Genomic DNA, 26,601 nt, shown 5'->3' with positions numbered 1-26,601 from the left:
TTACTACGGGGATGGGGTGCACTGGAGGAGTCGCTACGGGTAAAGGATTTGGAGAAGTGGGATATTGTGGTGGGAAACTGCTTTCTTTGCCATCAGGTAAGAAAAAACCAAGGGAGCAGACAGATATGCACTCCGTTAGAGTAGCCACCAGAGTCTGACTTTTTAACAATAGAGTTCATCATTTAGGGTAAGTGTTAAAGGTAGAGCTTTTGCTTCAGGATGATGATGTGTCCTGTGTGATTCAGTGAGGTCGTCAAAGTCCCTGTCCACATTTTGAACCCATTTTTCAAGCACGCTAACCCCAAACTGTAGAGGGCTGCGCGAGTTGCTGTCACTCACCAGGCTCAATGAGGGTCCTGGACGGGATGTCTTGAGTGTGTCGTGTGTCGGCGAACGTGTACAACCACGCCTGATTGCCCCTGGGGGCTCGAGGGCTCGGGGGCTCGGGGCTCGGCGTTAACCACACCTAAAAATGTTTACCTCCACGACCGACCTGTTTGCGGAACCCTGTTCAAAGGAGGAAAATACTAACGAACAAGGCGAGAAAGCGCGCCGGGAGCTCACAACCGCAGCAGAAACAATAGCCCGTGGGGCGGCGGGAGCTCGCTGAACTGCGGACCGCTCTGGAGCCCCCGAGGCCGAGCGGGAGCTCGCTGCCGACAGGCCCGGTCGCCGCCCCGCCCTCAGCGAAGCGCCTCGGGCTCCCCGAACGCGGGGAAGCGCCGCGACGCCCCCACCCGACGCGCGCGCTTGCGGGGGGGTGGTGTTTAGGGGGCGCCGCCAGAGGCAGGGGTTAGGGCGCGGCAGGGTCGACGCGCGAGCAGACGTCGGACCGAGAGGGGAGAGATATCAGGGGCTCGTGCGAGCCGGGGAGCCCAGGTCGGAGGGTGGCGCTCCTGAAGCGTGAGGGTGGGAGTGAAAGCGAGAGAGGACCGGCGCAGGGAGGACACCGGGCCCAGGACGGCGTGAGAGGCGGGAGAGAACCGCTAAGAAGGCGGGTACAAGGAGGTCCCTGGTGAGCGTAGGAATACACGCTCAGCCCTCAGCCGCCTGTGGCGGGCTGGCAAACAGACCGCGGGGGTGGGGAGTGGGGGATGACGGGACGTGACCGGAAAGTCCGGCGCGTGCCACTGCCTGGGAGCGGGATCCAGGCCTCGTCGGAGCGGACTGGAGTGGGGACTCAAGCCCGCAAGGCAGGAGGCCGTCGCGTCAACAGTCCCGGCGGCGGGGCGGGGGCGAGTGCGCGTGCGCGGTTCGCGCGGCGGGAGAGGGGGGGGAGCGGGCGTGGGGTGGCAGGAGCGCGCGTGCGCGCGGCCAGGCAGCCTGGGCGGCGGGTCTTGCTTGTGACGGACCGCGGCGTCCGGTCCTGCCCGTGACGGCGGTGGCGGCCAATACTGCCTGTAACAGCTGCGGCGGCTGCTCCAGACACCTGCGGCGGCGCCGGCGGCGACCGCCCGGCGGCCGCGGAGATGTTGCCCCTGGTGGTGCTGCTGCTGGGCTCAGCGTGCTGCGGTGAGTGGCCCCTCTCTCCTGGCTCGCAGACTCGTGTTTCGCCGCCCCCGAGGCGCCCCCGCGGGCGTGTGGGCTGCGTCCCGGCTGGCCCGGCGGCGCTTTGGAGAGGGTGGTCAGAGCGCGGGACACGCGGGCCTTGCTCGCCCCGGGTGCGGACGTAGGAGGGCCCGAGGGTGATCCTGCGCCCCCTTCCTTCCTTTCCTTCCTCTTCCTCTTCCCCCAGGGTGAGAGCGGGGTTTCTCTCCTTCCCCCGTACTCCACCTCCAGATGCACACCGAGGAAGATTCTGAGCCGTGCATCTCACGCAAAAATTAACTGTAGAGAGAAAGGGCGCGATCAGAGGCGAGGGGTGGCAACTGTTAGGGCCCCCCCTCTTTTGCACCCCTCTTCCTCCTCGGTGCTCAAACGCATTTGGGGCTGAAGAGGGAGAGTGGGAGGGCCCGGGCCTCTTGGAATAGAAGTGCGCATTTTGGAGAAGTGTGCTAGACGGAATTTCTCCTGTTTGCCCTCCCACAAGAACATAGAGTTAAAGAAACATAAAGGAACAATTAAGTTGCATTTCCAACCCAGCATTTAATCAGAAGAATCTTCTGGCCGCCTTTTTTTTTTTTTTTTAAACCCTAGAAATAAGCTACCTGGAAACTCTCCTACCCCCACGCCCTATCAACCACTTTAATATAGTCCAAATTGTACGTTCAAGTTTTTCCACTTTATTTGGGCGAACAGTTTTAATAGTAATCCAGATTTCGCTTGAAATATGAAGACTATAACCTCCAGTCAAAACGTATTTGCTGCAGAGTGGGATTTGGTGTCTTTCAACGCCAAAGGCGGTTGGCCCCCCTAGGCTTTTGGAATCCATTATGCTTTTTTTTTTTTTTTTTTTTTTTTTTTTGCGTGTGCTTCGTCTGTAAAAAGTGAGGAATGGGAATTTTCGTGGTTCTACAGTGCCTGTCACACTTTACATCTGTACAGTCTTCTGTTAACTTTTTGTAAGATTCAGTGTTGAGTTTGAGTAGCGCAATTGTTACATTTAATTCTAGAATGCTAAATTAGATTTTAAACTGATTATTAGCCTAAGCGTGCCATTTATAAACGCATGTGATTTCAAGCCATTTCCATTATGCCTTTAAATCCTTGCTTACCACTTTCTCCAATCGAAACATCCTGGGTTGTTGGAGTTGTTGATGGTATCTTTATTATCTAAAGAATTGATAATTAGATAAGGTAGTATTTCTTGTCGTCATCGTTAATGGCTTATTACCATTACTATTACTATAGCAAAAATAATACTGCTTTCAAAAACCTGTTGTGTGATCAGAAGAAAGCCTTCATATTGAACCAAATTACAAATTGGTAATAAAATATCACTAATTCAGACTGTTGGCATCAAAGCTAGTCTGAAGAATAAAAAAATGTAAATCATATACTATATTAAAAACAGTGGTCCTGTTTCCAAGCAGATGGGAAAGAACTGTATAATGGTATTTTGGGGATAAGATTTCTGCTAGGCCTTATTTAATAATAGTTAAATCACATATAATTAGCAATCATTTACATGCTATATTAATGTGCTCAATTCCCTACAGATTCACAGAATTCACAATTTATAGTATTTTATTGTACTTAATAATAACCTGAAAAAAAGCAAAATAGAGGCATTATACATTTGAGTTCGGCAAGTGTTGACTATAAAACAGAAAGTGATAGTGTTTGTCATAAGATATAATGGATTTTGTGTGTGTTTAATATGTAGTTTTAAAAAAGACAGGTACGAAGATATGATAACAGAACACAAGTCATTATCAACCAGGGTATTTAAGAGACTGAATTTAGAATTCAGAATGAGTAAAACAGTCGCAGGTGTGTACGTTTATTTGTACTGAAGTTTCATTTTGCTTTCAGTTTCATTTATAGATGACTGGTAATCAGAGGCATTTTTGGGAAGCCACTTAGTTTCAGTTGACCTTTGTTGTAAAAGAAGTTACCTGAAATGCTCCTTCCGTCTACTTACAGGCAAACTGCAACCCCCCTATTGGTTTATAAGACGCAGAATGAATTACTACACTCCTTTCCTCCCCCACCCCCTATAAGTCCAATTATACTTTGTTTAAAAGCACATCAGTAGTTTCAGTATTTTTTAGTAACTGGCAAATAAAACTTGACCTAGGTAATGACAGTGACATGGACTGGCTTTTCAGTGGTTGAATAATTTTTCTTTGTTTGAAGTGAGTTTTTAAAATCAAGGGTGCACATGATTAGAAAACAGTTTTATTGTCTAAGCCTGGTGGTAATTTGTCTTGCTTAAATGAAAACGTTTTCTCTTAAAGAATATATTACTTTTAAACACAAGTTGTTATTTTAAGGAAGTAAACGCCTATTTAAAAGTATTTATTTATGGGGCCACCCCAGCAGTCTAGAGGCAGTGTGTTAAAGCATTACACTAAATGCCTACTGTTAGGACACTTGCTCATGCTGTCATCTGTATTTTGGCAGATGTTTTATCTTTGCCACTGAATTGTTAATGGAGATTTGAAAGGCCAGGTTCTAAAGAAGAAAAGTAGGTGTTTTTCCTAAGTTTGATAAATATTCTAAGTCCACACTAATCACTCATTATTAAAACCAAGTTTGCATTTCTTAATGTTCATTCACCTAAAGCCAAATAAGCAGTTTTTAATACTTTAATGTTCTTTTTGTGGTACAGTTTTCATATAAGCATTTTAGCCATCTTTTAGGTTTTTGCTGTTAGCTTTTTATACAAGATAAAAATCTCTATATTTTGATGTCTTGTATCTCAGCCTAATACAATGCACTCTTGGGTTGTCATGAAGCAAATTTTACGTTGTGTCTTAGTGCAGATAGTTCTTCCATGATAAAAGAACAAGAATAATAGTGTAGGGTTGATTTTGTTAAACTCATTGTAGTACTAAAGTAAAAAATAGAGAGCACCCAAGAAATTTGATCCTGATATACCTAGACTGAGGCAATAGAACCTGGATTTTTCTCCTTCGTAGTTACATAGAGTTGAAACAGAAATTACAGTTCTACCCTCCTCTGAATATTGCATTCCTTATCTATGGGACAGTTAGATAAGACTCAGAATCTGATCAACCCCAGGGTTTGAGATTCAAATTAAGAGAATAAATGTGCATATTTGAATACGTGTCACACTTAAGGATTAAAGGCAAAGCAAGGCATTTGGCAAGTGCAGGGTCTGTCAAAACTGCTTTTTCTGTTGCAAGCAAGTATGAGCCCATGCTTGCTATGTTCTAAGCACTTTGCAAGGCCCTCTTGGTTATAACATAAATTTCAGATTGTATGCCTCTCAGTAACTTAAAATGTAGTTTATAAAGAGTAGGGATTTTTGTTTGTTTTTATCTCTTGGTGACATCTAATATATTTTAAATGCTAGATAAGCCCATAATTCTGGATGTTACTGACTTGAAACTGCTCTCTCTCCTGTAATTCTAGGTTTATCACTTCTGTTCTTACAAGGCCACTTTAAATCTAATAGGGAATTACTTTGAGTCAGAACTAAACACTCTGTGGACATGCCTACTTTACCCTAGACTTTATTTGGTCTCTGTTGAGGAGAGATCTGTCTGAATCCCCCTTTTTGACCCTAATTCTAACCCGATTCAGTTTGAGACCTTCGTTCTTCATAACAGGGTCTTGATCTGATGGCAAAAACTGGTAGGATTCATTTTCAGCAGGTATCTTTGTTCATGAGCTTTGCTTCTTTTACCTTAGTGACTGTTGGGCTTCTTCCCCATTCCTTGAACATCCATTTCAAGCAGATAATTAACTTCCTACTCTATTGCAAAAAATAGTGATGTGTGGTGTGGACTCTCCAAGCTTCCCTCCTACCATTACTAAACTTATCTACAATATCTTAAGCAACCATCTCATTCTCTTCCCTCCCCCAGTTTCAGAAGTGTACCTATTCACCTTTCCAAGGAAGGGTTCACCTTTCTACAGCTCTTTCACTTTCACCATTTTGGAGACCTGCTCAACTCAGCTTAATTCTTCAGTCTTTCATCTTAGATCTTTCCCTCTCCATTGGCTCCTTCACTTTAGCTTGCACACATGCTCAAGTTTTACCCCATATTACAAACAAACAAGAAGAACCAAAAAACCTTGCCCTGGCCCCTGTCTTTACACTTTTCCTGTTGCCTTCTCTCTCTGCTTTCTTACACTGCAAAATTTATTGAAAGAGAATGCCTCTTCATTCTTCCCTCCCATTCCCTTCCCAAATGCAATCTAACTTTTGATCCCACTAGTCTGTTGACATTGCTGTAGATAAAAAAGCTAATGATGTAGTTTTCAATCTAGAGGCTGATTTTACTCATACTATTTAACATCAATTTTGTCCACACGAAGACCCTTTTTTGATGTCCTCAGTGGTATTTTTTGCTGCTCTCACTTCTTTTTCTCACTTCATTAGTTTATTCCTCTTTAATGATTTTTCCGTAAATATTGGCATTCCCCAACATTTTATTCTCTGGTTCCTGCTCTGTTTGCTTTGCAGGGACTTTCTGGGCAATCTTGTTTATGCTCACAGTTTCATTTACCAGCTGTGATCTTAGTGATTCCCAAGTCTTCATTGCTCTGACCTTTCTTCTTAAATCCAGATCCATATGTCCTGGGGTCTCCTGGACATCCTCGTTTCATTGTACCACAGGTACTTTAATACTCAGTCTATTAAATATTGAAAGAAGATTTCCCTGTAAATCTCCAAAATCTCTTTTCTCTATAAAATCCACAATATAGCTTGAAACGGGGAAGGGGGTGTTGTTTAAAGTATATTAGGCAGTTACGCATGCTTTTAGTAAACAATTTTAATTCTTTCCTCTTCTTCTCCCTTATTTCCCACATCCAACTTATGTTGATATTCTTTGTTTTTTACTGTAATGTTTTGGCCTTCTCTCCAGGTGTCAATTACCTGGACTATTGCAGTGATCTCTTGAGGTCTCTCTTTCCCATCTCCCTTCCTACCCTCAGTTCACCCTTCATGCTGCTGTATTATTTTTTTAAATGCAAGTAAATCTGCATATTTTGCTGTTGCTTATATTATCAAGTCCCAGTTCCTCAGAATGACATTCGAAAGCCTTTACACTATTTCTTAACCATCCCTTTTTCCTAGAGTTCACTTGAAGAATCTTCTGCCTCCAATTATTCATTTTTCCTCATTCCTCTGCACATGTTATGTGCTCTGCCTAGAAAGCCTTTTCTTTTCTATATAATTCCTACTCATCCTTCAAGACCTAGTTTAAACATCATCCTTTAGGAAGATCATTCTTAAACACATTCATGTAATTTTTAAGAAACTCTTCCTTGCAATCTGCAACTGACTTGATCGAGATTTTCCATTAAAATATGTAGCTTCTCGATTCTATAATCAGGTCTATTAACGTGAAAAGCAGTGGAAGATTCTCTTGACAAATGGAAGAAGAGTGAATCCTCTCTGATACAGTTTTCCTTTCCTGGGATTCATACTTTAAATGCTTTACATTTATGAGGAATGTATTGGTTTGTACTTGCTGGACCCTGGATCCAAAGGATACCAAATGAAGACATTGTCCTTCTTTCTCTACCTTTTGAGCCTAATGGAGAGATGAGTTAGGTAAAACAGTAATTTCAAGATTCAGTAGTAAGTGCAGTGACAACACTTGAACAGGGGGCAATGGGAGCAATAAGGAGGGAATGGACACGATTGAGCAGTGGTAGGGAAGAGGAATAGGATTGAACATGTCCATGTGTTCTAGCAGGAAGAGCTAAAGTTAGCAAACTATAACTGCCATTTATTGAACATTTCCTATGTATGCGAAAGCACTGCAATGAGAACTTAATATTTATTTTCTCATTAAGTCTTAACAAAATCTCTATGAGATATACACTTCCTTAATTCATATTTTGTAGATGAGGAAACTGAGCTACAGAGGTTAAATAACTTGCCAAAGGTTATACAACTAGAAAGTGCCAAGTCTTGAGCCAAGGTCTGACTCCACAGTGTGTGCTCTTACCTGGACACCAGATGAAGAAGTGTTTGCCAGCATGTCCAAAGGCATGGATGGGGATGAGAGGGCATTTGCATATTCATGGAATTGCAGGGGGTCATTATGATTAGAGCTTAGTTTGGAAATTGAGGGAGTACAGGAGGTGGGGCTGGACAGGATGAAGGACTAGTTTGTATTCCATGCTAATGCACTTAGAGTTTAGCTTGAAACAGGGCGGGGGGTGTTGTTAAAGTATATTAGGCAGAAGAGTGCACATTTGCATTTAGAACAGTTATTTTGAGAACTGTGGAAAATACATTGGGGCCGAGATGGGAAAACGTTGAGGCTGGAGGTAGGGAGCTAGTTAAAAGGTATGACAATATCTCAAAAGAGAGATTCATACAACAGACATTGGATTGAGGAACCATTAAAAAGGTTGAGCCTACTAAGAATTCTTCATAGCTAAGGAGAGGGAGGAATCTAGCATGATTTTTATTAAGTCCAGGTCTGGTTGACTGATTGATAACAGAAAATACTTTGGATGGTGAGGATTTGGGAGGAGGCTAGGAGAGGGTAAATAGGTTTTTGGACAGGTTGACTTTGAATTAACTGTAGTACATTCAAATGGAAGTACAGCAGACAGTTGACTTTCCAGGTCTGCAGTTAAGGAGAAAGTGGGGCCTGGCTAAACAGAAAGTGTGTAGGTAGTTATAACTGTGGAGTAAGAGAGAATGGTGGACCTCAGGGGGTTGGGAGGAGGGCAGTGCTGGATATGAAGTTTTGAGGAACACTAATATTTATTGTGAGTCAAGGAATAGATTTCAAGAAAGAAAGAAAGCTCTGATGGGGTGGACAAAGCAATAAGAGGAAATTCAAAATCAAGAGCTATCACAGAGGCCAAGAGATAAGAGCAAAAAAGGAGCTGCCTACTGGCTCAGGAACTGTATAGAGTAGTCAAGATAGAGAGTAAAAAACGCGCACATTCCATTTTTCATAAGGGATTGTTGGGGGCTTTGGCACAAACTGTTGTAGTGAAGAAGAGGTAGAGGCCAGGTGGCAGAGATTTAAGAAGTGAATAGGAGGTAAAGAAATGCATTTAGACTATTATTTTAGGATGCTAGGGAAGAGAGAGACAAGTATGAGTGATTTTTAAAAAGTTGGTTAATATTTAAGCATTTCTTTTATGTTAAAAAACACCTATAATGGCATGGCGGGTGTAGGAAGCTGATAATCAACTAGGGAAAGTCCTTGGGGTGACTAGTGGGTGTGGAGGCAGAAATGAAAACTAATGGGTGAAGGGATACAATTGTGAAGAGGAGGAAGGTGAGGGGGGTGTGGACAGTTGGGGTTGCAGGTAACTTTGTAGGTGGGAAGTATTGGAAGCTTCTGGCTTCTCATCTAAAGGACTCAAATACAGCTTCTTTGGAGAGTATAGGATAAGCTTTTGCAAAAGGGGAGTGATAAAAGGGTTACAAAGGAGAGAGAGAGGTTTTTCATGGAACGTATAAAAAGATAAATGATTAAAGGCCCAGATGGGCGGGAGCTGTGACAATCTTCTGTTGTTCCCCTAGTAGCAATGCAAATTTTCTTAGAAATCTGTAAGACTGATTACTCTCCTGCCCATCTATAGCACTTTGTTCGTACCAAAGGATAGCACTTATGACCTCCTGTTATAAAAAGTATGTATCATTGTTCCAAGTGAGAATTGGAAGCTTCCAAAAGATAATTTCCAGTTTTTTTCCTTCATTGTATCCCCTCATCCTATCACAATGTTTCAGATCAGGTAATTCTCAGTAAGTGTTTGTTGCATTTGTACATTTCAGAGCTAGACTTGTGTGCTGTGACTACCATGTATTGAGCCTTCTCTGCAACATGTAATAGCTGTTTTCAGGACTGTGGTCTGAGATGGTTTCAGTTGGTGGTCTGTATTTACAGAGGTTGGGAAGTCCAGTATTTTTGGCATTTTATATAAAATAATTTCTCCATTTTATTTGTTAATTTATCTGTAGCTCTTGCATCACTGATGGTTAGTTATATTTACTTATTCCTATCTGATTTAGACTGCTATAGGCATTTCTTGATTAATCAGTTTCCTTATGTTAATTATCTGTGTACTTTTATTTGCTCTCTATATTTTAAATCTTGCTTTTTCACTTTGATGTTTCATCAGAAAGCAGTAGGAAAAAGAAAGAAAACCCAAATCAGATAATTTTACTACTTAATAGTTTTGTTTTTTTAATAAATGTTTATAGAGGGTGAAGCTGTAGTTAACAGCTGGTGGAGTGACATTTTTGGACTACCCTTATTTATTAATTAACACAAGGGTTATTCAAGTTATGGCTTATCTAGGTCAATTTTACTTTGAATTTTATTGATAGCATTTATTCTACTTAAACTGCTTCAGCTATAAGATTGTTTTATTGCAACAAAAAATGCAGTACAGTTAGTGCTTTCTGTATTCTTTAGAAAATTCATTCTCTGAACATAAGATAGAAATTGTGGAGTTTTACCAACCACTTCTTACTTAGAGCCTTCTAAAAAAGTTTGCTAGGATAACTGAGCTCTTTACTTATATCTGTTTATTAAAGGGTAATTTTTAGAAATAATTTTTTAAATCTTGACTCAAACAAATACAAAATGACCACATATCAAAGATTTTATTTCACATGTTAATTAGCAAGTAAACCAGCAAGATGATAAAAACGTCTCAGTTTTAAAAGAAAATTTAGAGAACAGACACATTTATAGGCAATCAGGAATGGTGAAATGAATTTTCAAATAGATGCAATATTATCCTCAAGGCAATAAAACCTGTTTTTTTGAAATCTTCTCTTCTTCCACCAGGGAGAAGTGAATTGCAGAACAAAGTTTATTTGTATCTCTATGGACACAAATCATTTGCATTGCCATCAGTTTTACCAAATTGTAAAGTAGCTCAGACAGATAAACACAGTGAAAGGCATAGGCCCCTACAGAATGAAATATTCCCAAGGAATTTGTCACACAATTCCCAGCACTCCATTGAAAGGACACTCAGTAATCTTTGTGTCCATTTCAAAACCTTTCACTATATTTTCTGACACTTTCCTTTCTTTCTGATTCCAGCGTCATACTTTTTTCTCTCCTTTTTTTAAGAAAGATTTATTCATGGGGCGCTTGGATGACTCAGTCGGTTAAGCGTCTGCTTTTGGCTCAGGTCATGATACCAGGATCCTGGGATGGAGCCCCGCATTGGGCTCCCCGCTCAGCACGGACTCTGCTTCTCCCTCTCCCTCTTCCTCTGCTACTGCTCATGTGCTCTCTCTCTCTCTCTTTCACTCACTTTCTCAAATAAAATCTTAAAAAAATCTATATATTCATTTATTTAAGAGAGAAATGGGGGGGGGGCAGGCAGAGGGAGAGAGAAAATCTCAGACTCCCTGCTCAGTGCAGAGCCCGCTGTGGGGCTCAGTCCCACAACCCTGAGATCATGACCTGAGCCGAAACCAAGAGTCTGACACAACCAATTGAGCCACCCAGGCACCCCTACTTCTCTCCTTTTTGTACACTATAGTTCCTCCCCTCCCTACCCCCAGTTTTTCTTTCTCAGGGAAGACAGTTCCTAAGCCCAAGGCTTCGAAGAATGCAGCTGGAAGTCCAGGTTTTGCCTGAGGCTTCCTAATATTTGGATGGCAAGAAATGTAGAGAAGTGGGAAGAGGTGAGCTATGGATATCCCCAAGGCTAGTTCAAACTGCAAATTCCCAGAAATAAAACAGTTTAGACCTGCCAGTCAGAGAAGGTCCAGATCATTACAGTAAAATGCCATATCCCCTAACTTTTATAGTATTACCCCTCATGTTTATAGCACGGTATTGTTAGCACTTGCCCAGGTATTTTCTCCTTTGATGCTCACCACAATTCTGTGAAGTAGCCCTGTGTTCGTTTTTGATCCTCTTATTCACAGAGAGTAAGCCAAGGCATAGAAAAGTTAAATGAACTGCTTAATTTGTACTCAGGCTTTCTGAACATTGTCCACTTCATATTCCACTATGCATCCTAGCATTCAACTCTGGGCAGTTACTGAATAATAATTATGTTCCTAGGATAATAACATCCGATGCTCCTGATTTTTATTCCCATTTTATAAATGTAGAGAGAAGAAATCTTAAGGATGAACTATTGAAGTTGATGTTTTATTTGTATTTGTTAGTGCTTTGTTTTTTGAGGGAGGAGCCCGCTAACTACTTAGGTAAAAGAATTGATAAATGGCTGAACAGTATGGAAGACAGCTATAATTTCTCCATATTCTCATACATATTAGATGAAAGGTAAGTGAATTTCCTTTTCCAGCCCCTCTTTTGTAAGGCAGTGATAGTTTATTCTCTGGAAAAGAATTGATAGAATACAGTAGTCCACCTTACCTGTAGGGGATACGTTCCAAGACTGCCAGTGGATGCCCGAAGCCACAGATAGTACCAATCCTACATATACTATTTTTTTCTGTATGTATCTATGATTAAATTTAATTTATAAATTAGGCACAGTAAGAGATTAATAACAATAATTAATAATAAAATAGAACATTATAACAATGTGCTGTAATAAAGTTTATGTGAATGTGGTCTCTCTCAAATATCTTATTGTACTATACTTACCCTTCTTCTTATGATGACGTGAGATGATAAAATGCCTACATGGTGAGATGAAGGATGTAGGCAATGTGATGTGACCTAGAGTTAGGTTACTTATAGATTGTCTGATCATGTGTCAGAAGGAAGACAGTCTGCTTCCAGACTGTGGTTGACCACAGGTAACGGAAACCAAAGAAAGCATAGCCATGGATAAGAGAGGACTAGTATATATCCTATTTATTAGCAGTACCTGCTCTTGGTATTAACTTGTTTCTTAGCTTTTTTTTGAGCGGTTTATGGTTTCTAGGAGGAAGAATACCTGTAATACATATTTGGAAATTGTTCCATAGTTTCAGTGAAATATCGGGGTGGGAAAATGCCTTTCTATTGTATATAATCCTTTCTAATACTTACATACAAAATGACTGTTGCTGGCTGTATTTTGCAATGGGAAAATAGCCATAGAGAATGTTTTTTCTCCTTAGCATTCTAAGACTTTCCATCCTCGTGGAGCGATGTGATGTGATTCATCTGGTTTACTTTTTTGTATTAAAGTAGACCCCGTCATCTTTTTTGGAAATGCAACATAAGGATAAACTTCCTATCAGTTTAGCAAGTTCTATTTAGAGGAAGTATATACTGAATATAATATTTGCTTTGATTTTCTGTTCAAAATTTTTCCATGGTTAGGTCACTATTTTTCTACATCAGTCAGTAGGCAGTAATGATTACTTCAAAGCTCCAAAGCCAGATACTACACCTTCATGTTCCAACGGGGTTGCTGAATTTATTCCCAAGATGTATGGTAATGTACACTTTGTATTACTGAGATTGAGTAAGTAAAAGTTACAATGTTGTCTACCAGCTGTGCACATTAATATTAAAATAATTTGGATTTTTTTCACCTTGCCTGTCTTCTCTGTAGTTGCACTATTTGCTTAAATGAACAAGTGAAACATTGCTCTTTATCTTAAGGATTTGTAACAACTTGAAGTATAGCATTCTATAATGACATGAAACAATTTTCTTTTTCTTTTTCAGGTTCAGCTCAGCTAATATTTAACATAACCAAATCTGTAGAATACACTGCTTGCAATGAAAGTGTTACCATCCCATGCTTTGTTAATAATGTGGAGGCAACAAACATTAATGAAATGTATGTAAAGTGGAAATTAAAAGGAAAAGACATTTTCACCTTTAATGGAGCTCTGCAAAAGGCCACTCATGACGATAAGTTTAAGAGTACAAAAATCATACCACAAAAATTACTAACTGGCATTGCCTCTTTGGAGATGGATAAGGAAGAAGCTGTTGTAGGAAACTACACTTGTGAAGTAACTGAATTAAGCAGAGAAGGCGAAACCGTCATAGAACTAAAATACCGAATTGGTAAGATTTCTATAAAAGCTTCCCATTTATTTGTCGTGTAGCATCCTGATCCTGTTAGAAATGGGGCAGAATGGGCCTAGGTACTCTTTGAATCAAAAGCAGGCTATTAATAATAAATGTTGATGTAATGTTAACAGCTTTAAGGTCATGAGTTTTATATTATTTGCTCTTCTACTTTTCAGAGTAAAACCCCTTTGTTGTTGGCTAATTTGTATATTGTGTGGTTCTCAAACTTTTGGTCCAAGGACTGTTCTGTTTGGGTGAGCAGTCCTGAGGTCATCTACTCTGTATTTCTGTTTGCTGCCATCAAAAGTACTTTCTTTCATGTAATTAATTTTCCAATCTCTTTCCAATTATTTGGCCTTTTTTTTTTTTTTTTTTAACCTTACACTTTGATCAAGGGTTGACAAGTCCTGGCCATGTCCCCTTTGCAGAGAATAGATTAGAAGGAGAATCAGGAGATTAAAAAATCAGGTTATCATGGATGTGTCCTTGAGGTTTCCTGTGCTTAGCTTTGCTTTGGTATTTTTTTCACTGGCCAAGATTTAGAAGAACTAGAGATCCAATTCAGTGTATCTGAATTCAGCCTTGATTATAGCACCATGATTCTGCTTTTTCTTCACAAACTTGGCTTGGTGAGTTGTATAAAGCAGTAGTTAGCTGAAGTAAACAGCCTGCTTTCTTTTCTATTCTTTCTCAGCCAGCTGATTTCTTCAACTACATGCATGTGCATTATGACTCTCTGTTTTGAAATATGTTTACAATCACTAGACATATTACTGATTTTAGGATTAGACCATACTTTGAGAACCTCTGCTTTAGATGGGACTAGAACAATTCAATTGTATCAGCTCTTTACCTTCTATTCTTCTAGTGTTCGTGGTTATAAAATGTCTGTTACCAGATTGAGAGTGGGCTGTTTAGTTTGATGGAATATTTTGACATGGTTTAGGATTAGGAATCAGGAGATTTGAATTCTATCCCCTATTCTGCTACTTAATTATTTGCCTATATGATCTTAAGAAGTTTCTTCTCTTGAGTCCAAGTAACCTTATCTCTGGGATGGGGGTGAGAATAGATGCCTGCTTTTGTGTGTCCTACAGTATAATGAGCATCAACTGAGATCTCTTGTGTGTAAGTTCTGTGTCAACCAGAGTGCTTTGCAAATGGTTGTGTTCCTGGGATGTTTATTTATGAAGTAAGATAAGTTGTTGAAGCTGGCCTGGGGTATTGTGAGAGGGATTTCTGTATAGTGAGGAATGGGCAGGAGGTAGCTTAGAGCAGGTTGGCAGAATTTGGAAGGTGTTTCTGCTAGAAAATCTCTTAACATTGTAACTTTTATAAATTGATATTTATTTGGACTAAGGAGCTTTTTAAAAAAAATGTATGCCTTTCAGCAGGGTCTAATCATTCAAACACAGCAACTGGAATTAGGTAATCTACTACCTAGCTGAAATTTTTCTGAAGGAATGTATACTTTTGTGGGAATGGAAAAATAAGACGGGGAAGCAGTAATTTTGGAGTGTAGTGTCAGTCACTGAGAGGCAAACTGTTAAACTCTAGATATGAAATTTGAAAGGCTTGGCAGTGGAATGAAGATGGATGGGGAAGAAATACCAATATCTGAGATGAAGACAAAGTTTATAATTATATAAAAGTGTGATTATTTTATCTTTGTTTTCAAAGTACCCTGTTAAAAAATGAGTTGTACTTACCTTTCGGGCCATTAAAATGAGAAGGTATTGTTTTGTTGCAGAGAATGTAGAAAACTCTACCAGAGGTCTCAGACATTTGACTTTGCACCCAGTTTTATTTTTTGAAATAATTAAAGGTTCATAGGAAATTGCAAAGATAGAACAGAAAGGTGCTCTCTACTCTTTGCCCAGTTTCCCCCAGTGATTACTTCTTATGTCACTGTAGTAAAATATCAAAACCAGCAGGTTCACAATGGTACAATGTGTGTGTATTTCTTTGTCATTTTATCACATGTATATATTTAAATAACCACCACCACAATCAAGATACAGAACTACTACTCCATGGACACAAAGATCTCCCTCATGCAGCCCTTTATAGTCACCTCCCCCCCACCAACTACCCCCAGCCTGGCAAACATTAATGTGGTCTCTGTGGCTGTGATTTTGTTATTTCAACAATGTATTATAGGTGGAATCATACAGTATTTTGAGATTGGCTTTTTTCAGTCAGCACAGTGCCCTTGAGAACTATACAAGTTGTTGCTTGTATCAGTGGTTCATTCTCTCTCTCCGTGTCTCTGTCTGTCTGTCTCTCTCTCTTGGCTAAGTAGTAGTATTCCATGGTATGGGTATATCACAGCTTGTTTAACCATTCACCTATTGTAGGACATTTTGGTTATTTCCAGCTTTTGGCTTTTACAAATGAAGCTGCTATGAACAGTTGTGTACAGGTTTCTCTGTGGACATAATCTTCTTCATTTCTCTGGATAAATGGCCAGAAGTATGATTACTGGGTCATACGTAAGTGTACACTTAGTTTTTAAAGAAACTGCCAAACTGTTTTCCAGAGTGATTTTTTCATTTTACATTCTTAACAGCAGCATATGAGCGATCTAGTTTCCCCACATCCTTGCCAGCATCTGGTGTTGTCTCTGTTTTATACCCATTTTTGATTGGAGAAAGAAAGAAACCTCCTCTGCTCAAAAATGTTAATTTGGGGCAGGACTCTTACTGTGGAATATAAAGTTACTGTAGTAGAGATATGTACCCATCATGTGGACTTTGGGGATTTAGGCGGTAGAAACCATTTTTACTATGTTGTGCTTTTTTGCAAATGTAGGCATAAGGGAGGAATAGAAATTACTTAATAGAGTATTCTACTTAGTGGAATGTGGAGTAATGGTGACCATTTGTGTTCTTTTTTTGAGCACTAAGACAGAATATGTGCAAGCACTATATATGAATTAGAGTTTTATATGCCTCTGGTGTCTGTGTATAGTATTGTACCATGCAAGGAGCACAAGACTTGAATTTAGAAAGCTTTTTCTATACTTTACCATTTTCTAGTTTAAGAAGACTTGTTTCAGAAACTCAGCCTATGTGGTCCTCAGTTTTGTCTGTAAAATGGGGATACCATCTCCATGACAGAATTGTTTGAGATGTATGTAAGTTAATATCTCTCTTTCTTAAAAGGATTTATTGAGTCCCTGCCATGTGCCAGGCACTGTGCTAGACACTATGGATTCAGCGATGACTAAGACATGATCCCTACTTTGAAGGAAATGATAGCAGTATAAATAAGAACAGTAAAATAATCTAACATTTATTTGAGCACATACAATATACTTCATGTATGTTGTATCCTGTGATCTTCTCAAGAACTCTAGAAGATAGACATGGGTCTTATCATTTAACAGATGAGGAAACAGGTTAGATTTAAACTACTTGTTCAAGATTTGAGTCACAGCCAGGATTTTAACCTAGATCTGTCTGTCTTCAAAACCCAAGATGTTTACCACCATGCTATATGGTTTCTTTGAGAACACCTTGTAAATAACTAAATCCTAAATGTAAATAATAGTTATAAAATTTGTCATTACTATCTGTATTGATATCATTAATAATACAAAAACGTGGAGGCTTAACATTCTGCATTTCTCCAAGTAAGTTATTAAGGTTTTGTTTTAAAAAATAAGTTCAAATTCAGTAGAGTTGCCATTTCCATCATTGTCACCATGATATACATTATGCTCATGATGTTGGCGTGAGGGCATTGCAAGATCCTTGCAATAGTTCTCTAGTGCTGTGTAACAACAAATGTATTGGCTTAAAAACAGTACCCATTTATTAGCTCACAGTTCTGTAGGCCACAGTTCTGGTCGTGGTGTAACTAGGTTCTCCCCAAGAAGTCTTATGAGGCTAAAATCAAGGTGTCGGCCAGGCTGTGTTCTCATATGGAGTTCAGGGTCCTGTTCCAAGCTTACATGATTGTGGTAGAATTCAGTTCCTTGTGGTTATGGGATGGAGGTCCCCGTTTCTTTGCTGGATGTCCACTAGGGGCTTCTCTCAGCTCCTGGAGTTTGCCTCATTCCTTGCCACATGGCCTCTTCCATATGTAAACTCAGCCAAGAAGATCCTTCCTCTTGTAGAATCCCTCTCACATATTGAATTCTTTTCCAGGAAGACCACAGACCCTTATTTTAAGGGCTCATTTGATTAGACCAGACCCCTCTCTCCCATAGGCAATTGCTCTTTTGTGAAGCCAACAGGTTGGGCACCTTAATCACATCATCAAAATCCCTTTTGACATATGACACAACATAATCATGGGAATGAAATCCATCATATTCACTCTCCCATCCCTTCTTCAAGGGGGAGGGAATTACAAAAGGCTGATTGCAGGGAGCAGGGATTTGGGGAGCCACCTTAGATTTCTGGATGATATAAGTAATCAGGGACTGTAGCCTCGCCAAGTCGACACCTCAAAAAAGTCATCACAATCCTGAAACATCAAGTAAAAATTTGGCTTGAATTTTAGTGTTGGGAATTTTATTGTGATCTTCTTTTGTGGAAACTGGTGTTTGTGAAGGTTTACCATGTATATATTTGAAGGAAAGGCACACTTACACTGATTAAAGTGATATTTTCACTTTTTCCAGTTATCCCATTTTGTACACAGTGATAAAGGAAAGAAGTACTGGGTTTTTATAACACTTAGGCTGGGAAGAAGAATTTAAACACTCATTCGTAGACCATACCTCTTAATATCGTTTCTTTGCTTTTCCACTAATAGTTCATCTTCCTGAGAGCCACACTACCTGAACAGGAATTGGGGAAGAGTAATGGGCAGAGTTGTCAGCCATAGCTTGAATGGAATAGCATTGCCTTTGGATTGTCTTTCTTATTCCTAAAGTGGAATAATATCTGATATTGTTCTTAGTCTATTTTAAGCTTATTTTCTTAGTGCCATAGACATTCAAAATTTGAGAAGGACCTTAGAGAAGTATCTTGTCTCTTTTCTCCCATTGAGGAACAAAAGTTAAAGTCATCTGAAATAGTACCAAAACAAATCAATAGCTTAATGGACATATAAGTAGTTTTATATAAAACATGGGCTTTTTTCCCCCCAGCATCTCATTTGGTTCTTGAATGTCCAATTTGGTGATCCTCAGACTCACCATCTTAACAAATTAGAGAGACGTAACACATTCATGTCAGTGAGAAGAGATAAATTATGGCCCAGGTGCGCAGCAGTGATTTTGAACTGAGAGAATGACAGAACACCCCCTCCATACATGTGTGCGTGCTCACACACACACACATTTACTATGGAGAAAATACTAAAATCTTGGGGTGAGGCTGAGAGGGGAGTGTATGTGAAATTTGAATAAACCTGATAAGTTTCAATTAAGAATCACTTAGACAATGGTATTTTTTGTTTTACAGTCCCACCTTCTGTATGTCACTGAAATGTCCCTTACACTTCTTTTTTCCACAGAGAGTCTTGGAATCCTCCAGTAATCATTTAGTCTCTCACCGTCTAATTCATTAATTACTTCTATTACACCCCAGGAAGTTATCATTCAGCCTTCTTACCTGAACACTTGACATGAGGAAACTCTCTTACTTCCCAAAGGATCTTGGTCTATTAGTAGGCAGTTCTAACTTAAGTCAGGCTAGAATTTGCAGTTCTGTAATTTCTCACAAGGAGAGCTATGGTGTTTCCCTCCCAAGCTTATTCTTCTCTAAGATTGAAATCCCCAGTTCTTCCAGCCATTGCTAATAGTTTCAGGATCCCCCTTTTAGTCACCTTCCTTTGGAACAATTCCCTGTTAGGTCTTTAAATGTGATGAGTGGAAATGTACTCAAGACTGTGTTTGTGGGTCACACCTTGTCTTCCTGCCATTACCCAATTGCTGCAGCAACTTTCTGATCGATCCTGCTTCTGTAATCCATTCTCCGCATGGCTGGCAAAGATTTTAAATGAATCATGGTCATTTTTCTCCCTTGTTTGAAGCTTTCCAATCACTTAGCATTGCTCTTACAATAAAATCCAAACTCTCATAACAAGCTATTAAGACCCGACATGATCTTTCTCCAGCAAGACTTCCCATCTCCTCTTGTATCACTAAATTCTAGCCACCATTTAGTTGCTTGAACTTGCTGTTCCTTTGGTGTCTCTTCTTCCCTGTCTTCATGTGGCTCAGATCCAGTTCCTCACCCCAGAGACTTCTCCTTACTCCCCACAAAAGTCTGATCTTCAATTTCTCCCCCTCCTCGAGCTCATGGCCCCACCTGCCACGTTCACTATTGGACGTTAAGTGTCTAGAATACCCTATCCATGGTGTGATTTCAATAAATATTGTGGTCAGACATACCTTGTATTAATAGGTTTCTATCAGTATATCCTGAGATTGTTTTGTTGCATAGGGAGGGAGGTCAGTGAAAGAACATTTCATTGTCAGCTCATCTTAAACACATACTGATTATGTTGATCTGATACTGGCTGTATTTTGAATGTAGAGCCCATGAGATTTGCTGTGGAACTGGGTGTGGAGTGTGAGAGAAACCAGGAGTCAAGGATGACTCTAAGGTTTTTGGTCTGAGTAATTGGAGAAGTCAGCACTACCAAAATGGGGAAACCTGAGAGGGGAGATTTGGTGAAGTAGGCGGAGGGGTATCAGAAGTCCATTTGGGACATGAAAACTTCAGATATTTAAGATCCTTGGTTCATTATATATCTTGGATACCAGCCCTTTATCCCTAGGGAAGGGGGTAGAGGAATGGGGTAACCGGGTGATGGGTATTAAGGAGGGCACATGTGGTGATGAGCACTGGGTGTTACATGCAATTAATGAATCGTTGAACACTACATCAGAAACTAATGATGTACTATATGCTGGCTAATTGAACATAATAAAAGAAATAAAAATGAAAAAAGATCCTTGCACTGTGCCTCAGTTTCCTCAGTATTAAGGAGGGGTTGATAATTCCTCATATAATAATTGTGAGGGTTTGAGGAGTTAATATAGACAACTCAAAACAAAATAATAGAGAAAATAGATAGGGAAAATAAATTGATTAGGAATAGTCATTAGGTCATAGAGCTTTTATCAAATCCTTTGGGCATTAGATGTGAAAATCTAAGCATAATTTACAGAATTTTTTCCTGGTAGGATTTTAGGCCAAATTAAAATAGGTTTTCTTTGGTGTAAGAAGATACTCAGTAATACAGTTGGAAATTAAGGTACTGATTCAGAGTATCTGAAAAATCTGTCTCTTGGTAGAGATCTGCAAAAAATGAAACACAGTCTTCCATTCACTCACCGAGCTATTTCATGACTATTAGAACCTTCAACAGCAAACCTATGGAGTCTCTACTATGTATAGGGTGAAATGCTAGATTCTGTAAAGGTAATATTTCTAAGAATTTATAATGTTGTTATATTCTGTATATTGCGAACATTTACCAGGCTTTAACATAAGGTTAATACAAGAAATGTATCATTATGGTATGAAAGCCCACAAGGTTCTTCACATGCCAATACGGAATGGCAGAGCCTGGGAGAATTTCAATGAGTAGGGTTGATTTCAGAGGAACCACCAGTGCTTGCTTTGGGCAGTGTTTAGGAATGTTCTTCAAACAGCAAATCCCCCATGTACAGGCAAACTTTGAAATGTCTTTGGTGCTTTTATTTGGCTTTATTGTTAAAGAAGAAATTTCATAGATAAAATCAGTGTCTTAAGTGTTAAGATGAAATGAAACAATGTTCTAAAAGTTTTCAAATTATTTGAAGTCTTAACGTCACAGTTTCCTTCATGTAGATTGTGTGGCTCTGTTTTCACTGTCTAGGTAACATGTGACCCACTTAACAGAAACGTCCTTAATACCTAACGTTATAATCATTGTAGTGAAGGTTGACTATTTGGTACATAGCCAAGCTTTGTTTTAAGCCGTTTTCTTTTTTCTTTCTTTTTTTTTTTTTTAAGATTTTATTTATTTATTTGAGAGAGAGAGGAGGGGGAAAGCACAAATGGCGGGGGGGGGGGGGAGAGGGAGAAGCAGACTCCCCGCTGAGCAGGGAGGCTGATGCGGAACTCGATCCCAGGACCCTGAGATCACAACCTGAGCAGAAGGCAGACGCTTAACCGACTGAGCCACCCAGGCGCCCCCATTTTAAGCCCTTTTCAAGTAGTAGCTTTGTTAATAGTCGCAATAGTCCTTCGAGGCATAGGTACTATGTTGCACTGGTTTGACAATTGAGATCACTAAAGAACAGAGAGGTGTTAAGACTTTGTCCAAACTCACAAAGCTTATAACGTAGAGTTAGGTTTCAAGCCAGGCTTCGTGGCTGCAGAGCCCTGTTCTCAGCTCCTGTGCCATATTGTCTCCTTCCATAAATCATGGGTTAGGGAAAATGTGGAAAAAAACACTTAAACTAGCTTCTTGTTTCATAAAATTTGCTGTATAAGTAAACTGTTTGTGTAATTTGTAATTATTTTAAGGCCACAGTTTTAATAAGTTATTTTTATTTTCCATCTTCACAATAAAAATATATTGTTGACTATTCATACCAGGACTTAACATGATTATAGTAAATATTAATTGTGATTTTTGTTTTTTCCCAGTTTCATGGTTTTCTCCAAATGAAAATATCCTCATTGTTATTTTCCCAATTTTGGCTGTACTTCTGTCTTGGGGACAGTTTGGTATTGTGAGTAAGTATTTATTTCTATTTTTCATTTATGTTTTAATGATGAAAACGTTATTTCTGGGAGGTAATATTAGTGAAATATTTTGTCTGAGTTGTATTAAGAAGTGTGATAATGTGATAAATAATAATGTACAGTCTCAATATTCTTGAAGTGTATATTTTCCCCCACAGTTTGCTGCAGTTCACTTCTAATTCCTAAGGTTTTTTTAAAACTTCTTAAGAATGAATAGTGGGAATCCTAATAATAACAATACCTTAAACTCATATAGAGTATAGTGTTTTCAGAGCCTTTACACACATTATTTTGGCAAAGAGATAGTCACAGCCCTACATTAGTGTTAGGGTAGGATATTGTACTTTTGAGCATTAAGACTGCCCTGTCTTTATTTTCCTAGTTTGTACTTGTCTGTGTACATGTGTTCATCCTAGGAAAAGCCACATTTGAACCGTGTTTTGTCATCCTTACTATGATTCTACAGCCTCTAAGGAAGTAGCCACGGGTGAATTGTGGGTTTTGATCATGTTTTGCTGTAATAGTCATGTGACCAAACTTCTCAGGGTAAATCTTGATGCTATTTCAGATTTAGCATCAACAATGTGGAATTGTCACTGCTAGGTAAAAAGGTAATATGTATTCTGGTTGATACTTAACACTCAACCATGTTTCCCTACCAGTTTGGTAAAAGAAATTTACTAAATTGGTGAGGTTCTGAGGTGACAGTCTAAAACATTTAAACTTCTGACGTGTAAGATTTATTCCTCATCTCCCTATCATGCAATGAAATGGTCAGTCATTGAAGGCCAGTTAGCATTTATACAAGGCAAAGTGTGAATAATGCTGATCTCATTTATTTCATTCTGCAACCTTTAAAAAAGTGAAAGCTAGTAAAATGTAGTGGGTTGGCCTATTGTATATTTCATGAATTTTACTTTTACCCAGAAATATGAAGTGATGAAAATGGAAGAGAGATGACTGATTATATATTCTGTGGGCTCTTCTAAATGTACAGCACTCTGGAAAGTGCTTTGTGATTTCAAAGCTGTTCTCAACTTTTGTCTAAAAGCAAAGGGAAGAAAGGGCTAACAGTGACAACTGTCAAGATATTTCACAACTTTTATTTTCAAAAAAGTGTCTAGACTTCTTGTGGAAATTTTCTTAGAATTTTGGTAAGCCTTTTATTCTTGAATTTTTCTATCACGAAAAAGACTGATAGAGCATCAAGACCTATTCAGTCTATCCTGATGTTAGGGAAAGCCTTTATCTTTATTGGCAGACCCAGGCCTTAAGCCCATGTCATATGATTGAGGTAGAGAATAGCCTTTTTTTTAAGATAATGAAATTATTTCACAGTAGTGTGATTTGTTGCCTTTGGATTGGTTGAAGTTTGTTGATCGTGGCATTATCGTTAGTGACATTATTTTTATTGACTGAACGAGGAGTCAGTCTGTTCTTTATCAGCCATATTTTCACAAAATAAGCTTTACAAGCTTTCTGACTTAAAAAATAGTAAATTATAGAGCAAAAACCAATCTGAAGCCCCCCAACAGAAATAAATTGTTGGTGTATTCTAGTGAGTTTCCTCCTTCCCTTTCAGTTTTTTTCTATGCATTTTTGTTACGTTTCTTAAAAAAAGAAAACCATAAATGGACTCATGTAACTTACATACTTATATCCTGATTTCCCCCTTTGTTTTCGATATCTTTTTATAGCTGTCTGTGCTCTACTTTTATGGATGTACTCTAATTTACTTAACTCTCATCTTGATGGATATTAAGGATGTTTCCAATTTTTTTTGATACTATGGAAATAATTGTGCTAAAGATACGTAAGACTGGAAATGGCAGAGCTATTTTAAGGCTCTTGATACATACTGCCAAAGTGTTTTCTTGAAACTTTGTATCAGTTACTGCAGATGAGAATATCTGTTTTTTTACCTCATAATCCTGACATAATTCTAAAATCTTTGCTAATAATTTGATGGGTGAAAAAAAATCTTGTTTTAATTTTCAGTTTGTGTTAGGTTGAATGCTCTTTTTTATATTTATTCCACTGATCATATTTTAAAGAACATGCTTATGAAACTAAAAAAATATTTTGGTGGCAGTTTTTTTATTTAGGCTCTCCTTAGAACAAGTAAATTGTTGGGGGGAATGTGGAGGAGGGCCTCTATGCTTGATTCACTCAGTCTGGACTGCAATTGAAAGGTGTTTATGATAAGAGTACCTACATATTTGTGGAACCCTTGCTCTGTATGATAGATGCTGGAAAGCACTGACCTGTGCAGTCACATTTCCAGCCCACAGGAACTCAGTGGGGGTAGGTGTCATCGTTCTCATTCCTATTTTGTAGATAAAAAGGTGAGGCTCAGGTGGGTTAGGCAGTTTGCTCACAGTCCCCCAGTTCTTCTCTGGCGGTACTGGGATTTGAACTCAACAGTGCTATTTACCACTACAGTGTACTACCTCCCTCTCCTGAACTTACTTTGAGAACTTTTTATTTCAGGGAGAGTTAACCTGTATCTGGGTACACATACTCAGTAGATGAAACTTACTGGCAGAGCAGACTGTAGACCTACTTTAATTTATTCATCAAGTATGTATTGACAGGGTGCCTACTGATTGTTAGGCATGGGCGTAGAGGCCTGAGATGTGGAAATGAAATGCATATTGCTCCTGGCTTTGTAGCATGCACATTTCAGTTGAGGAAGCATGTAAGTATGCATGTTCTGTGCCTTCTGTCCCATTTTTGGGCTAGTCATGGATCTGAGTCTACCTTTTTGGGGGTACCCTTTCTAAGAGGCCTCCTGTTTATGGCCTGGGGAGTCGACCAAACAGGAGAGCCCCTCTGTTTTCCACTTGCCATTCAGCTATGTGTTTTTTAGAGTGTGGTTTCATATAGTCCCTGAGTTATTAATAGTAACTCAGACCCATGACTTTCACTTTCTGGATTTCTAGTTGTCCTTAACTGTTTCAGGTTACCGTTTATGGTCTGTATTTGATCACAGGAGGTTTTCCGCAGTGGCTTTTCTAGTTCTGTATGTCAGTCTTTTGGTGGTCCAAGATTCAACTTGGACTTTCCATAGGCTAAACATGTAGTAAAGAACAGGTTGTGCCTTCATTTTTAGGGGAAAGAGTTACTTTCTACCAGAAATGTATCTTGAACTGTATCTCAGGATGTCACTGATCCTACTGAGGAAGAAGCCTGAGAAGACTTTTAAACTCCTGAAGCCAAGCCAGGACTTGGTGAGCCCTAGACCATGTTTTGAAGACAAAGGTTTCTTACAGGGAAATGTTCCTAAACATCTTTGCCTTTATCTTTAACTTACAAACTTTTAAGCAGAATCTTAATGCTTAGCAAACAGCTCAGAGATAACTAGAATCAAACACTGAGTCTTAACCAAAGTCACAAATCTCTAGTAGTAGTACGTTTCGGGCACTTTCTTTTTGTTCTGAAAACTATACCAACTCACAGTTTCCCATGCCAATGACGCTTAAGTTACTGGCTGATTTTCAGGGTTCTTCCTTAGTCTTTGGTAGTATACCAGGTAATGTCTGTCATTAAGATGTTTGATAAATGATTTCAAGTGTTGCCCACCAAGATCTCTAGTTCCTATAGGGTTAAGGTTCAGTTGCATACCAACATTCTGAAATTCTTTGAGTCAGGCATATCTATTTTACTTTTTATTTTACTTTTCCTTCCTTTGAACTTGTCTTTACACAAAACTGTGAGATCATAAACATGACCAAGTAAGCTGAAACTCTGCAAAGCAATCTAAAATAAATGCAAAAAAATTACTGTTGCTCCATGACCTTTAAAATTTTTGTCAGAACATTAAAAACCCTCTTACTGTCAGTAATAACACTGTTAGGAAATGGGAAAAAAAAGTAAAACTATTTAGTACATGGTAAATTGAAACTTTAGAAACAGTGAGAATTAAAGTGTTCCATCAAGAGTAGTTTGAATGGTGCTTGCCTTCTTGTTACGTAACTTTGAATACAGAACAAGCATCTTTTTTTATGCCTCAGTGAATTGTCATATTCCTTTTAAGGTTTGGATCAGCTTCCAACATTTTATCCTTTGCATTTGTAGTGTTATACAATATCTCCAAGAATTTCTTTTATGTGAAGTTTTTTGCCAGAGTCACCACTTCTGGGACATCTGCATTCCTTTTGTCACAACCTACTCACTGTTCTGATTTATGCCAATAAGTTCACTTTTACTGAGTTTCTCTGACTTATGTATCTAGAGCCTCTTGAATGGCAGTAGTGTTGACATTCCCACAGTTATTTTGTGATGTCATTTACATTTTATTTGATATCACTTCCAACATTATTACTTTATATTTCTTTATTCTTTCATTTTTGCTGCCCTGTTTCCTCCTTTGATAATCCATCGTAAAATAT

General features: G+C 39.1%; 1 protein-coding gene and 1 long non-coding RNA gene across 6 annotated transcripts in view; one reads left to right on the top strand and one right to left on the bottom strand.

Annotated features, from left to right (window-relative positions):
• The window catches only part of LOC123863360 (uncharacterized), a 121,818-nt gene extending 120,622 nt beyond the window's left edge, over nucleotides 1-1,196 (bottom strand). Inside the window, exon 1 of the long non-coding RNA XR_006795543.2 lies at nucleotides 340-1,196. This is a non-coding gene — a long non-coding RNA (uncharacterized LOC123863360). The remainder of the gene's footprint in view (nucleotides 1-339) is intronic.
• Nucleotides 1,197-1,299: 103 nt separating this feature from the next.
• CD47 (CD47 molecule) overlaps nucleotides 1,300-26,601 on the top strand; it is a 48,978-nt gene continuing 23,676 nt past the window's right edge. For 4 of the 5 annotated variants that reach the window (XR_008504995.2, XR_008504996.2, XM_045902823.3 and 1 more), the window contains exons 1-3: nucleotides 1,300-1,512; nucleotides 13,158-13,505; nucleotides 22,112-22,201. Coding sequence is in view for 3 of the 5 variants with exons in the window: in XM_045902823.3 (XP_045758779.1) it covers nucleotides 1,470-1,512; nucleotides 13,158-13,505; nucleotides 22,112-22,201 (481 nt within the window). In the remaining 2 variants the exon portion in view is untranslated. The remainder of the gene's footprint in view (nucleotides 1,513-13,157; nucleotides 13,506-22,111; nucleotides 22,202-26,601) is intronic. The other variant, XM_045902824.3, reaches the window with a different exon arrangement.

This window comes from Mirounga angustirostris, unplaced genomic scaffold (assembly GCF_029215605.1).
Source record: "Mirounga angustirostris isolate CCGP_5_RB_7025 unplaced genomic scaffold, mMirAng1.0.hap1 SCAF_1, whole genome shotgun sequence".
NCBI classification, from domain to species: domain Eukaryota; kingdom Metazoa; phylum Chordata; class Mammalia; order Carnivora; family Phocidae; genus Mirounga; species Mirounga angustirostris.
The sequence above is the reverse complement of the archived record's forward strand: the minus strand, read 5'-3'. Positions and strand labels throughout refer to the sequence as shown.